At 50.5% G+C, this 12,088-nt stretch overlaps 1 protein-coding gene across 1 annotated transcript; it reads right to left on the bottom strand.

The window, feature by feature from the left end:
• Positions 1 to 6,101: 6,101 nt before the first annotated feature.
• ANKRD54 (ankyrin repeat domain 54) lies at positions 6,102 to 11,750 on the bottom strand (the record flags this gene model as incomplete). The annotated part of the gene is made up of 7 exons (XM_009584291.1): positions 6,102 to 6,273; positions 6,968 to 7,075; positions 7,951 to 8,075; positions 8,200 to 8,247; positions 8,655 to 8,726; positions 9,186 to 9,284; positions 11,703 to 11,750. Coding segments are annotated over 7 exons (575 nt in total), but the record flags the coding sequence as incomplete, so codon positions are not given.
• Positions 11,751 to 12,088: the final 338 nt, after the last annotated feature.

Genomic DNA, 12,088 nt, shown 5'->3' with positions numbered 1-12,088 from the left:
CGCACGGGCTGCGGAAGCCGCGGGTGTCCTCACTTGTCCCCACGCAGAGTGGGACCTCGGCAAGGCAGCTGGAGGCTGCATCCAAAGCAAAGGGGTTTTGGCCCCACCCTTGCCCTTCCATACTCTCAGTGCTGTAGGCGTTGTACGTGGGGATGGGGGACATCGGGCAGCAAGGGGCTTGCAGAGCTGTGGCATGCGTGAGCAGAGTCACAAGCCCCCCTTTATTTCTTTTCTCTTTCCGTCCCCTGCTTCTGCTTGCGTAAATCTTCCCTTATTGCTTTGTCCTGCCCGCTCTTAAAATTCCCAGGCAACGTGGTATTTCTAACCTACGCTGAAGCTGTTGCATGCCTTGTTAGAGCTCAGCTCCAAGGACACCCCTTTCCCTGTGCGGAGGCCAGCCGAAGCGCTGCGCTGGGAATTATTTTTCGTTTTCCATTCAAGTGTTTGATATTGCTCTCTGCACCTTGAGTCTTCCTCGTCTCCTATCCCTGTTTCTGATTTCTCCAGTTCCCTTCCTCTGTAGTGACTGCTGTTCCTCTGCAGCCGATGCCTCTCGGCAACATGTCCAGTTTGCCTACCTTCCCGGGGATGGCTAGTCCTGCAGCTGCCTTTTGCACAGCTTGCATGGCCACAAGAAGCCTCCAGGTAACACGAATATCTGCATCGTTTCTGGAGGTGAGGCCCCACTTCACAGCCCAAAGCATCAGAGGGAGAAGGGAACGGCGATCGGGAGCAGTGATGCGGCACAGCCGATCACTGCCTGTTCTTGCCCGCTTGCGGCTGGGCTGTTGCTCGCCCCTGATCCTGCTCCTCCTGGTCCCAGCTTGCAAAAGGAGTGGTCAGGACTGACTGCTGCACCTTGGAGTGAAGCCTACATAAAACAGGACAGAGAAGATGGAGAAAAACTGGGGGAGAAGGTGCATTTAGCACAGCATCTGTAAGCCCCGGCTCCCATCCCTAAACTCTGCCTGGTGTTAAGCCCTGATTTTGGGAAGCATGTGAGCAGGAAGGACAGATGCTGAGCCTGGCTTGGGGAGGCTCTGGAGCCAGGAGGGAATTCCTGTCTGCCCAGTAACAGTATACACGCTCCAACTGGTTTCACAGCTCAAAGGTAGAGGTGAAGAAGAGGTGTCATGTCCTTGATATAGAGCCAGGTTTAATTAAAACTGAAAGAGCTTGATTGCTGCTTTCCACGCAGCCTCCCCTCCAGATTGATTAGCATTCTGCAGTCTCCACTCCCAGCTTCTTGCCTTAATTAATGACTCCTTGCTTATATTTTCTTTCGTACTTGTCGTCACTTGGGCTGACAAGCTTGACTTTAACCCTGCAGAGGCCGGTTTGTCACACCCGCTGAGTACAGCCGCACCAGGATCTGGCATGGGGCAGAGGGAACGGGAGAGGCAAGGGCAGGTCGGGGCTTTGCGGCTAGTGGTCAGCACCAGCTCCCCTGCAAGCCGGGCGTAGCTACTCTCTGTGGAGCAATTTGGTCGTGTGAGTTGCGTGTCGGTTCTGGTGCCTGGGCACCTCCCCAGCGTGCCTGCCATGAGCCTGGTGCTGCTGGGAGGTGTCAGACCCAGGTACCAAGAAGCTCATGTGCAAATCTGGCAGTCCTGGTGGGGGTCTCCCTGTCTGCAGACACGTGGGGCTGGGGGAGGCAGAAGGCCAAGGGAAGCTGTTACGAGGACGGCTCCTAATTCCCTGGCAGAGCAATGGGCTCAAGCGCTGCCCTTGTGCTCGTGGGAACAGGACCTTGTACAGACGCTCTGCAAATAGCCAGGACAGCACTACAAATGCACCTTGTGGCAAGACAGCCTTGCTGGTCAGAGAGGTAACAGTGCGAGAGGGGTGGTCAGGGCACGTAGCACTATTAGCTATAGGGAACTCTGCTTATTTGCTTTTGGGTTTAGCTCCTGGTTCCTAATCCATGGGCAGCCTTAGCAGGTTGCCAGCTGATTATTTTAATTCTTCCAACAACCTCGTGCTCTCTTCCCCTCTCAGAGCTTTCAGAAAAGCCCAGAGGAATGCTATTTGCTGTATCTCCTTTATCAGCTTCCTAATCAAAACTGCTGGCTCTTCCACCTAGTCGCCCCATGGGCCCTGAGCTGCCCAGGGCTGTTCTCCCACGCTGGCCAGGCACAGTGCACAGAGAAGGCATCTTTCTGCAAGTACCTTTCCATGATGGAGGAGATCTGTCTTGCTCATGGAATGAGCGGAGGAAGCAGATGAAAGGGTGGGAGGTTTGCCAGAGATGCTTCATGGGGCTTCTTTAGCAGCGCAGATCATTACAATGATGGATTTGGAATCTGCTAGAAAGGCAAAGGTGGAAGAAGTAATGGAGTTCAGATGTTGGCTCAATACCCTGGAGTTTAATTATTTCAGCTGCTGAAGAGTGGAACAGTTTCTTGATGTTTGCATATACTGTAGTGTGCACTTTGCATTCACTTGCATGGGTGAGTGGCCGCTTCAGAGAAAGGCCTTTTCCGTAATAACACCCATGCAGCTTTCTTGGGAGGCTTTGTTCAGGGCTGTTGCTTCTGCTGTGGGTCCTCGGTGAGGCACAAGCAGGTTTTCAGTCTTCGCTTGCTTGGATGAGCCAGATTCTCAGCCTGGCTGGTTTTGATCGTGTTTTACAGCACAGCAGTGGCTGCAGAGCTGGGGAGGTTGCTGCTGGGTTCAGTGGCTGGGGATTCAGCACATCACTGCAGAGCCGTGCTCTTAATGAGGAGAGGAAATGGAGTGTATTTGGAGGCCAGGCAGCAGTGAGGGGGAAACAGGGCCCTGGGTCAAATCCTGGTTGCCAGAGCGTGCAGGCAGCCTGACACCACGGCGCCAAGGAGGGGGATGCACCACCGCTCGGGAAGGGACCTGGAAGGTGTGTTTGATGGTGTAGCACAAGAAAAACGAGGAGGTTGGACTGAGTTTAATGGCAAAATAAATAGCAGAGGGAAACCTGTGCTGTTGTTTTCATTCTTCGTTACAGCAGCAGACAACTCTGGGATATGCATAAGCTGCCACCAGCCTCACACCTATGGATTGTGCAGGGAAATCCGTGGCCCAGGATGCAAGGGCAGAGGGAAAAGCTGCTGGGAGAGGCCAAAGACTCTAAGCCAGGAGCAGCAGAAAAAGCAAACATCCCAGTGAACAGCTCTCAGCACAGTATGAAGCCACACACTCCTCCTCCCCTGGAACCTTTTCTTTCCTTCTTTCCCTCCCCAGCACCTAACTATCTTTTGAGATACAGCTGAGCATGGCAGGGTAGTCAAGGCTTTGGTATGACCAGCTGACACAAAGAAACCTAAAACTTTTCTCAGTCCAGTGCCAAACACATGACATGGCTCTCTGCAGCCCAGTGCTTCAGCCCTGAGGCAGGAAAGCAGAACTGACTGTGGTGATTCCTATATGATGTTTTTTCCCCCCTGAAAACCAGATCCCCTTTTCTCTTTCTTATCCAATGTTATCGCTAAAGCAGTGGCAAAACTTCTTAAAAGCCTGTTTGTTTTATTTGCCTCAGCTCACTGTACCAGTCTCCAGGGGACTGCCAGCGCTGCATCACCTCCCACGGAGGGAGCAGTGCTGCAAAAGAGGCAAGGCAAACGCTCGGCTAGCTGCAGCACCCCCACATACAGTCAGGAGCAATTATGAAAAACTCCAGCACCAGGCAAGACAAACAACAATGTCACGTGTGCTCAGGCTAAAAGCTTTGCTCCGAGTCCCAGCTAGGTGTATTCCTGGTTTTGAGGAAAGCTTCCAAGCTGTGTCTAGTTAGCAGACATCAGCAACTAAGGTAACTGCAGCGAGAAAGAGCATTTCAGCCGTCTGCTCTTCGGGGACCTTAATGGTCTCCTCAGCAACAAGACTGTTGGGTGCAGAAGCACTGACAGCTGGGCATATGTGGGCACCAGGACTAGGCTGTGAGGATGGGAAGAAACAAGGTAAGTAAAGACTGAACACAAAGGTCACCTGCTCCTCACACAAGGACCACCCTGGAAATTCTCTGCCCTGCCCAGATGTCCCTCCCTAGCCCCTCATCCCCTTGCTGTCTCTTCAGAGCACAGCCATTTTATCTGGTATGGGGCAAGGCACGAGTTCAGCCGCCTTCTCCCCACCAGCTCCATACTTTTGCAGGAGTGCAGACTGGGCAAGGCTGCTTTTCCTCTTTACAAAACATCTCATCTTCCAGCTTGAAGCAATTCTGCTGAGATTTTCTTTCCACTATTTGTACGGTTTTACAGCAACTAACTAGATTTAAAGTTTGGATTTCTTGGCTGTGGGAGTCAAGATCAGAAGGTGAGTCAGCAACCGTGTGTCTCGATCTGCAAACAGACTGGTGTTTGAATTCAAACAACTCCATGTTGTCACTTCTAATTTCAGCACCGGGTATGACAGTAGCAGTTACCAAGTCCGGTGCTGTGCCTGGGGCCTGGAACATACGTAAAGAAAGAGGAATGAGCTGCTCTGAAAAAAGAGAGAACTTGTCTGAGGAGTCTGAAAAGGCTGGCAGGATTTTATTGAAGTTCAAAATACAAAAAGGTCAGATTGTCTCCCACCCCCTCAGTATCCTTCCCATCCAGCATATCGTAACGAAATATCACTATTCACAGTGACAGCTCCAGCCAAACCACAAGACCGTTAGTTGCAGTCATTGCCTCCAGCACCCACGGACGAACCCATCTAAAAGCCATGCGTATTTCTGGTATCTCAGTTTTGAACATGGAGGTCCACTTGGCCTTTTCCTGGACAAGAGGCCAGATATTAGAGAACATGCTGACGTGGAGGTCTCTGAAGAATGCTCCAAACTGTGGCTGTTGCATGGTTAAGCTGAATCCTAAGAATGGATACTTCCAAACCAGTGATTCCCAAGCTGTGGGATGGGTATCGCTACCGGCACACCTTGTCATTTAGGTGTAGCACATAGGTGGGAACTGAGATTGCTATCGGGCAGGTTCTCATCACCCTGCTGCTATTCATGCCCTACCGACAGGATTTATGGATCCCTGCTCCAAACCAAAGCTATCTACATCTTCATTACTAACCACAGTGGTGCAGAAGCAAGAGATTAGCAAAGGCAATTCCCTGCATCCTTCATAGCTGCACCACTTCAGGCTCCCAGCAGAGGTCATAACTCATTCCTCACACTGCACTTAAGGTCCTGGAGCAGCATCTTTCCATGACAAGCAAGAAACACAGTATGGGTCAGCTGTGGGTTTGGTGCTGCTGAGGCAGCCATAAATCCACCTCCATCCCAGCCCAATCATACGGCTGACTACACAACACCTCCTATTGCAACTGGACCTCTTGCCTGAGACCGCCAGTAATAAGAAACACAAAAGTCAGTTATGGTGGGGTTTTTTGCAAGATGTAGATGTCTGCCTAAAACTGTGCTAGGATTAAGTCACCCCCCATTCTTGCATCAGGGCAGCTCTGACCTGCTAGCTGTCTACCTGGGTATTTTTTGCAAATGTTTCACTGTAGTATTTAAGCACTAACTTGCAGCAGTGATTTAAAAAACACGGCCAGTGAAAGCTGTTAAGTCTAGTGATTAAAAGCTTTGTATCCCATTTGTAACCAGACAGATTCTCTGCCCTCTGACCGCAGGCTCTGGGGAAGGTTAGGATTAAGCCTCGGTGCGTGTTTCTCAAGGCAGTATGTTTGCTCAGCTGCTAGCATGCAGAATTAAGTGTGTGTTCTTCTCACAGCACAAAGCCTTCTGTTGTCCAAGGCATCCACTTTCTCCCCCATGCAATTGAGTACTGCAGAGGTGGCAAAAGGTGCCTGTTCCAAGCATTTCTGTGATGTCGGCCAGCTGCTGAGTGCACTAGTCAGGGCTGGTGATGGCACATGGCATCAGCCACCACCTACATCGAGCTGAAGTGCTTAGGAGAAAGCACAATATCTCTGGAAGGGGTATCCTATTCAGCGCCAGCCCATCTGATAAAAAGAAGAGCAGCTCTTTTTTCCAAGTCTCAGCTGCAGCACTCTGTTGTCTGTTGTCTCTGTTGTCCAAAGCCTGCTGCCTCCCCATAAGGCAGCTGTGGCAGCACCCACAGGGACAGTCTGAGCACCACTTGGGAGAGCGGATCTGGCAGGAACGGCTGCTGGCAGCAATGTTTATTCAGTGATCTGGGAAGCAAGCTTCAGCTTCCTCTTTTTCTCTCTAAGGCTTCTCCTGCTGCATCAGGAAGATGATTTGGAAGCCCATTACCTCTTCTCCATCTTCTGCATCTGCAGGCTGAGTGACGTGAAGCTGGCAAGGAGGTCTGTAACCTCGTCCACCTGACAGAATACAGTTGGACATTAGACAGAGGAATGCAGTTGTGCAGTTGACCACCAACACAGAAGAAACCCCCATGCAGCAGGGACCACCCTTGCACCAGGACTGCCAGTAATGCCCACACTGAGCTTATACTAGGACAGGATCCCTTTGGTCCCACAATCATGTAGGAGGGTTCCTGTCCTCACAATCAAACAAGTCCTAATCTAAGGCAATGGGAGCTTCTCCCCATTCCTCAGGAGGCTGATGCTTGACCTCCACCTCGCGCGATTTAGCCAGTCCTTAAAATAGAAGCGTGTTGCTGCATTACCCAGAACTCAGCAGTGGTATCACGGCTGTTTCCTCTAAGCCTGTTTCTAAGGGCCAATCTTTTGTAGAAAAAAACCAAACAGGCTCTGCAACCCTGTGTGATTGTGCTGATCCTGGCCTTAAAATGCCTGTGCCCTCAGCCCATCTGATCTTCAGCTTCTCTGCTCACCTGCCAGGCACAGTGATGCTTTCTGCATTTTGAATTCCAACCCACAGGAGCACCACAAGTCATCACGTAACTTGCCCGCTTTACCCAATGTGAGCAAGAACACTTCCATACCCGTGCCTTCAACCATGTCACCTTGCTCATGCAGTTGCATTCTCCTAAACACAAGTAGGTGAGTCACAACACAAGTAGGTGAGTCACAGTAGCTCAACGCTGCCTACCTGCTCCTTTGTGCTAGTCATCTGTAACCTGGAGCAGAGGTCATCCAGCTGTTCCTTTTGCTCGTGCCTCCCCAGACGCTCCAGGTATTCCCGCAACATCTGGATAATCTGAAACCAACAGGCATAAGAGGCAAAAATCAGACAGCTGCCCCAGGCTAGGATGTTTTTACAGGAAAAATTAAATTACAGTTAAATTGCCTAGCGCAGACTTGACGCTGCGGTACGTGGCAGAATACATGACCCGCAGAGAAGAACACATGCAAAGCAACCAGAGAGCACTAACGGCAGCATCAGAGCCCAGTGAGTCACCAGAGGCGTTGATCAGCCGTAGACGGACTAGTTGTGATCCCTGTGCCTGGTTTAACAACAGGAAAGAGAGACAGGCCCAGCTGAAGAAGCACAAGCTCTAGCCCAGAAAGCACCAAGCTTTTCTTTATGGCCAGCTAGCTTCCCTCACTGTGAGGAGGAGGGACTTCCCACTGCAGCAGGATCTGCTTGTGCACCGAGGATGAAAATTCTCGTGGCTCCTGCAAGGCTCCTGAAGCGAGGCCCACACCTCGTGCATTTGTGATGCAGCCCCGTAATTGCTTTCCTATCCCATGCCTCCAGGTATCGGAGCAGGGCAGACTGCGGTAGGAATGCAGCGTCCTTGCTGGAATGCATACGCCATGGCTACAGCCCCATGCTGTGGTCCCTCTCCTGCCACAAGGCATCTGTCTTACATGGTGGTTGAAGAAAAGAGAGTGCTCCATACAGCCTGAGAATTAAGACATTCAATGCATCCTTGGCCTACCAGAGCCAAGAAAGGTCCTGCAAAAATTCAGAGTAGCGGTTGGGAAAAAGGAAGGTCTCTGAAAACAGAAGGAAAAAGTCAAACTCTCCCCAGAGCAGCTAAGAGTCTACAGACAGGTATTTAAATAAAGGGTGCAGGAGACTGCCAGGGGCTGCACCACCTTACCAGATCATAGGACTGTTTCTTTTACCTGTTTCACTTCAAGGCGTACGGCCTCCAGGCTGTGGGAGAGTCCTTCCTGCAGGATGTTTAGCTTTGATTTAGCGAGGTGCAGTGGGGTTCTGCCAGCTCGATCCAAGGCATCAACTCTGGCCCCTGCAAGATGCATGAGCAAGGACAGAAAGTGAGGTCTGTCTTCAAGGCTTAGTGTCCCTGGGGAGTATCAACAGGGGCAGGGCAGGAAAGGGACAGGCTGTAATTGTTATAGAGGAAATGTTACCTCCGCGCAGCAGCGTGGTGATGACAGGAACGTGGTTCGTGCAGGCAGCTGGGGAGGGAAAACACAGGGCACACAACTCAGAGGTACTAGCAAACAACAAAGAAGTTTCTGCTCAAGCATGGAGCTTGCTGCTTCCCAAAGGGCTCTTTGCCATGGGAAAAAGAAGCAGCCCAACTGTTAAGGGTAACCTCACACGCAAGTGTGGGTACTCTCTCTGGAACAGATGTTGTGCTCCTTGGGGCTGGCAGAAGGAGGGAAATGGATTTTCTCTACCTCTGACCCTTAAACCTTCATAAGGAGTGAAGCTAATGAAATGCAAAGAGTGCCTCCTAGGTCCTTAAAGCTGGGGATGCATACTGTGATGCACAGGAAAGAGGAAGGTGGAGAGGAAAAAAACAGAAAGGCGGTATTCACCTCACCTCTCTGCATGCAAAGCTCATCTGTGTGGCACTTACCCAAGTGTAACGGGGTGTTTCCCAGCCCATCTCTCTGGTTCGGGTCAGCCCCATGGTCCAAAAGCAGTTGCACTGGAAACAAGGAAACAGAGCCACGTCAGTCCCTTCCCTTTGCCCCACAGGTCAGGCCCACATGGGCCGCAGGTCCACATGGCAGCCATCAGGCTGCCTTAGGGATGCTTCTGTTCAGCTCATCACCTTCCTCCCAGAAACAAGGGACAGAGGTTTGCGCAGCAATGCAGAAGGACCCAGCACAAAGCCAGGCAGTGCCACTGCCTCAGCGCTCCCTGAGGGGAAGAACTGGGACTAAGAACATCCTTCTGCACCAGTACAGCCCTAGCGCTGGGAGCTGCTGCTCCCCCTTCAGCAGGGGGACATGGCAAGCCCTGGAGCCAGAGTTCAGCTGGCAACTTTGCCACAAAACACACAGAAAACAGCAATCTCTGTCACGTGCTGAATCAAAATAAAGTGCATCTTTCAAAATATCTGTCACAGAGAGGTTGGAAAACAGAACTCCCCCTCCCCACTCACCAATGTGGTCGTTGCCATTGCAGGAGGCAAAGTGCAGGGCTGTCCGGCCTTTGTCGTCCGCGGCACAGGGGTCAGTTCCATCCTCCAAGAGTTGCTGCACTGACAGCGCCAAGGGGGAGAAGAAAGCAGGTAAGCCGAAGGGGCACCTTGTCAGAAAGGGGTAATGCTACCCGCTCTTCTGCGGGTAGATACACACTCTGCTAGCTGCCAAGTCAACTGGACTTGAATCAGCTCCAGCCAGCACCCCGGCTCAGCAGAACCAGCCTAGGCAGTGTGCCCTCCACCCTCTGTTACAGCCTTCACCAGCTTCCACATACTGCCATAGGGACAAGCCAAGAGCTGTAATGGCTAAGGCTAAGGATCCATCTAGCCAAATATTCAAGCTCCTAAGACAATCAGCAGCAAGTGCCTCCAGAAGAGTATAAAAAGATGGCAAGGATGCAGGGCTAACTCTCACAGCCTTTAGTCAGCTGCATCTCAGGCACTTCCCAAGCCAGAATTAGCACTCTGTGCTTACTAGCCCTCCATGGGCTTTCTCCATGGATTTGCACAGTCATTTTCTGCATCTGTATAAACTTTTCACATCAGCATGGACCTGCAGTGAGAAGTTTCACAGTGTTAACTCCATGCAGTGAGAAAAAAGACCTCTTCACACCAGTTTTGAATATGCCACTTCTTAGATTCATCTGAAACTCCTAGGTTTTGCCATACTAATGGTGGCTACTGATTGGGAAGCAGGCAGGTGAGTGCACCAACCTGCCAGCAGCAGTGCAAATATACCCTTAGGAGACAATGTATTGAAGTGAGCTACTGAACAGCCCGAGTTGCCATACCATCATCTACTCACACTTGTTCCCCCTGCTTTTCCACTCAGCTACTTCTTCAATGCCACCACTGGCACTTCTTGTAACCTGAACTACCTCCTTTTCTCAGACAAGAAGGAAAAACCTGCTCACACAGAAAAACAGAGAAACTAGTATGACTCTCCAGTATCGGGTATAACAAAGGCAAAGAGAACAGTAAAGACTGCAAAGATTAGGGACATAAAAGTAGCATCTGCAGCAATATGTGTAAGGGCAACTGTAAGGGCTATTACTCCTGTTGTTTTGAGATTATTCTGATACAGTAATCAGTGCATAAAATAAAGCTCATTCTGTAGCTGTTAAAAACACTGACAGATTCACTGTATTTTAAGCTCTTTAATAGCATATCCTGCAACAGTCAAGACTGATCAGTACTGGAGACGAGAAACTAGATAGCTCAGACCACTGAAAGTCACCATTAGTCTCAGCTTCCAGAGATCGAATTATAGTCACTTTTGAATTTCTTCCTGTACACCTACTGCTTTAGGCGTGGTAGAAGTGAAAGGAGCACCTGAAAAGATTGAAGTGGCATTAACAGAGGATGTTTGATACTCCGGAAGAAAGACAGGAAGACTGACAGTGCCACCAGTGAAAACCATTTATGGGGAATGCTTTACCTAGTCCTTCCCCAAAGCCAGTAGGAAATGACACAACCTCTCCCACCCAGTGCCACCTCAGGAAACAGCAAAGATTTTTACTTGCTGATGAAGAATAAATTCATCATCAGACACTTCCCCAAGTTGCAGAGTACACAAAAGACAGCAGGATTGTAAACAGGAGAACCTGTTTATCAAATACAGGTGTAAAACTCTAAGATGGATTGAAACCAAGACTTTCATAAAGCCTGATTCTTTCATTCTTCCTCTTGACTTGGTGACTGAAGCCCAGCCTTTCTGTACTGACAGAGCTCACAGATGAACTTTATCCATCAGTTCATGAAACAAGGTGTATTGTGAGCAGAAGGATGAAGCACGCCAGACAAACCCCCGTCCTGATATACTGGGAGTGTCTGCAAGTCAAACCAGTTTCCAATTCTGTTCACAGAATGGCCTGATGAACAGTTAGGCCAGCACAGCTGAGGGGACAGTATAGTCTAAGGAGGGGCAATGATAAGGGGCAGATAATATACGCCAATATTGCTGCTGGACATTTCATATCAAACCTCACCTCATCTACAGTACAGAGAGGTAAAGGGAGTCACAGATAGGCCATGAGCCTTCTCTGAAGTCACTGTGAGAGGCAGAGTCCAGCACTGGTCCTGGTTCTGATCTACGGGGCCACACATCACACAGGGTATGGCTTAGATAATAATCATAACTCTTCCACCTTACCAAAACACTACTTTCTTGCCGCTTACAATTGGGCAAAAGTTACATACCAAAAAAGCTGGAATAGTGCAGTGCTGATTTAGCTTGAGGCAGTTGGAAAACTAACACTATGAACTAGATGCAGTGAAAAAGTGAGTATTATAACCAGCCTCACTCTGCTCAGAGAACAAAACAAGGCTCCAGAAAAGCAGTTTCTAGTTTTGCAGCATCTAAAGCACCATGTCTGCAAACCAACTGCGCCCTCCTCCTCCTCTCCCAAAATAAAGGTCCTCAACAAAACTGCCCTTCCAGGAAGAGGTCCCAAGTAGGACTGGCAGAAGTCTTACCTGTGTCCAAATCGTTGCTATTGGCAGCTTCACGCAGCCTTTTCAGAGCTATGGAGAAAAGAAAGCAATTACTGGAAAGCACGAAGGAAAAAGGAGCGTTTCCCTACTGAAACATCCCATCCCGGCGCTCAAGCCCAGGTGCAGGGCCCAAACCACGCTGGTGCTGGCTCAGCCCACAGGAGGGGAAGCAGGAGATCAAGACGCCAGGAGATCAAGACGCCTCCTCCTGAGACCGGCCACGGGCCCTCCCGCTCCTGACGGGCACCCTCCCCTGGCAGGACCAAGGGTGCCTTCCCAAGCCGCCCACCGAGCAGACCCGACCTCCTTCCAGAGGCCCCGCACAGGGGAAAGCCGAAGCTTTACCGGCTCCCCAAATCGGAGGCTCT

Source organism: Fulmarus glacialis, unplaced genomic scaffold (genome assembly GCF_000690835.1).
Source record: "Fulmarus glacialis isolate BGI_N327 unplaced genomic scaffold, ASM69083v1 scaffold27618, whole genome shotgun sequence".
Lineage (NCBI taxonomy): Eukaryota > Metazoa > Chordata > Aves > Procellariiformes > Procellariidae > Fulmarus > Fulmarus glacialis.
The sequence above is the reverse complement of the archived record's forward strand: the minus strand, read 5'-3'. Positions and strand labels throughout refer to the sequence as shown.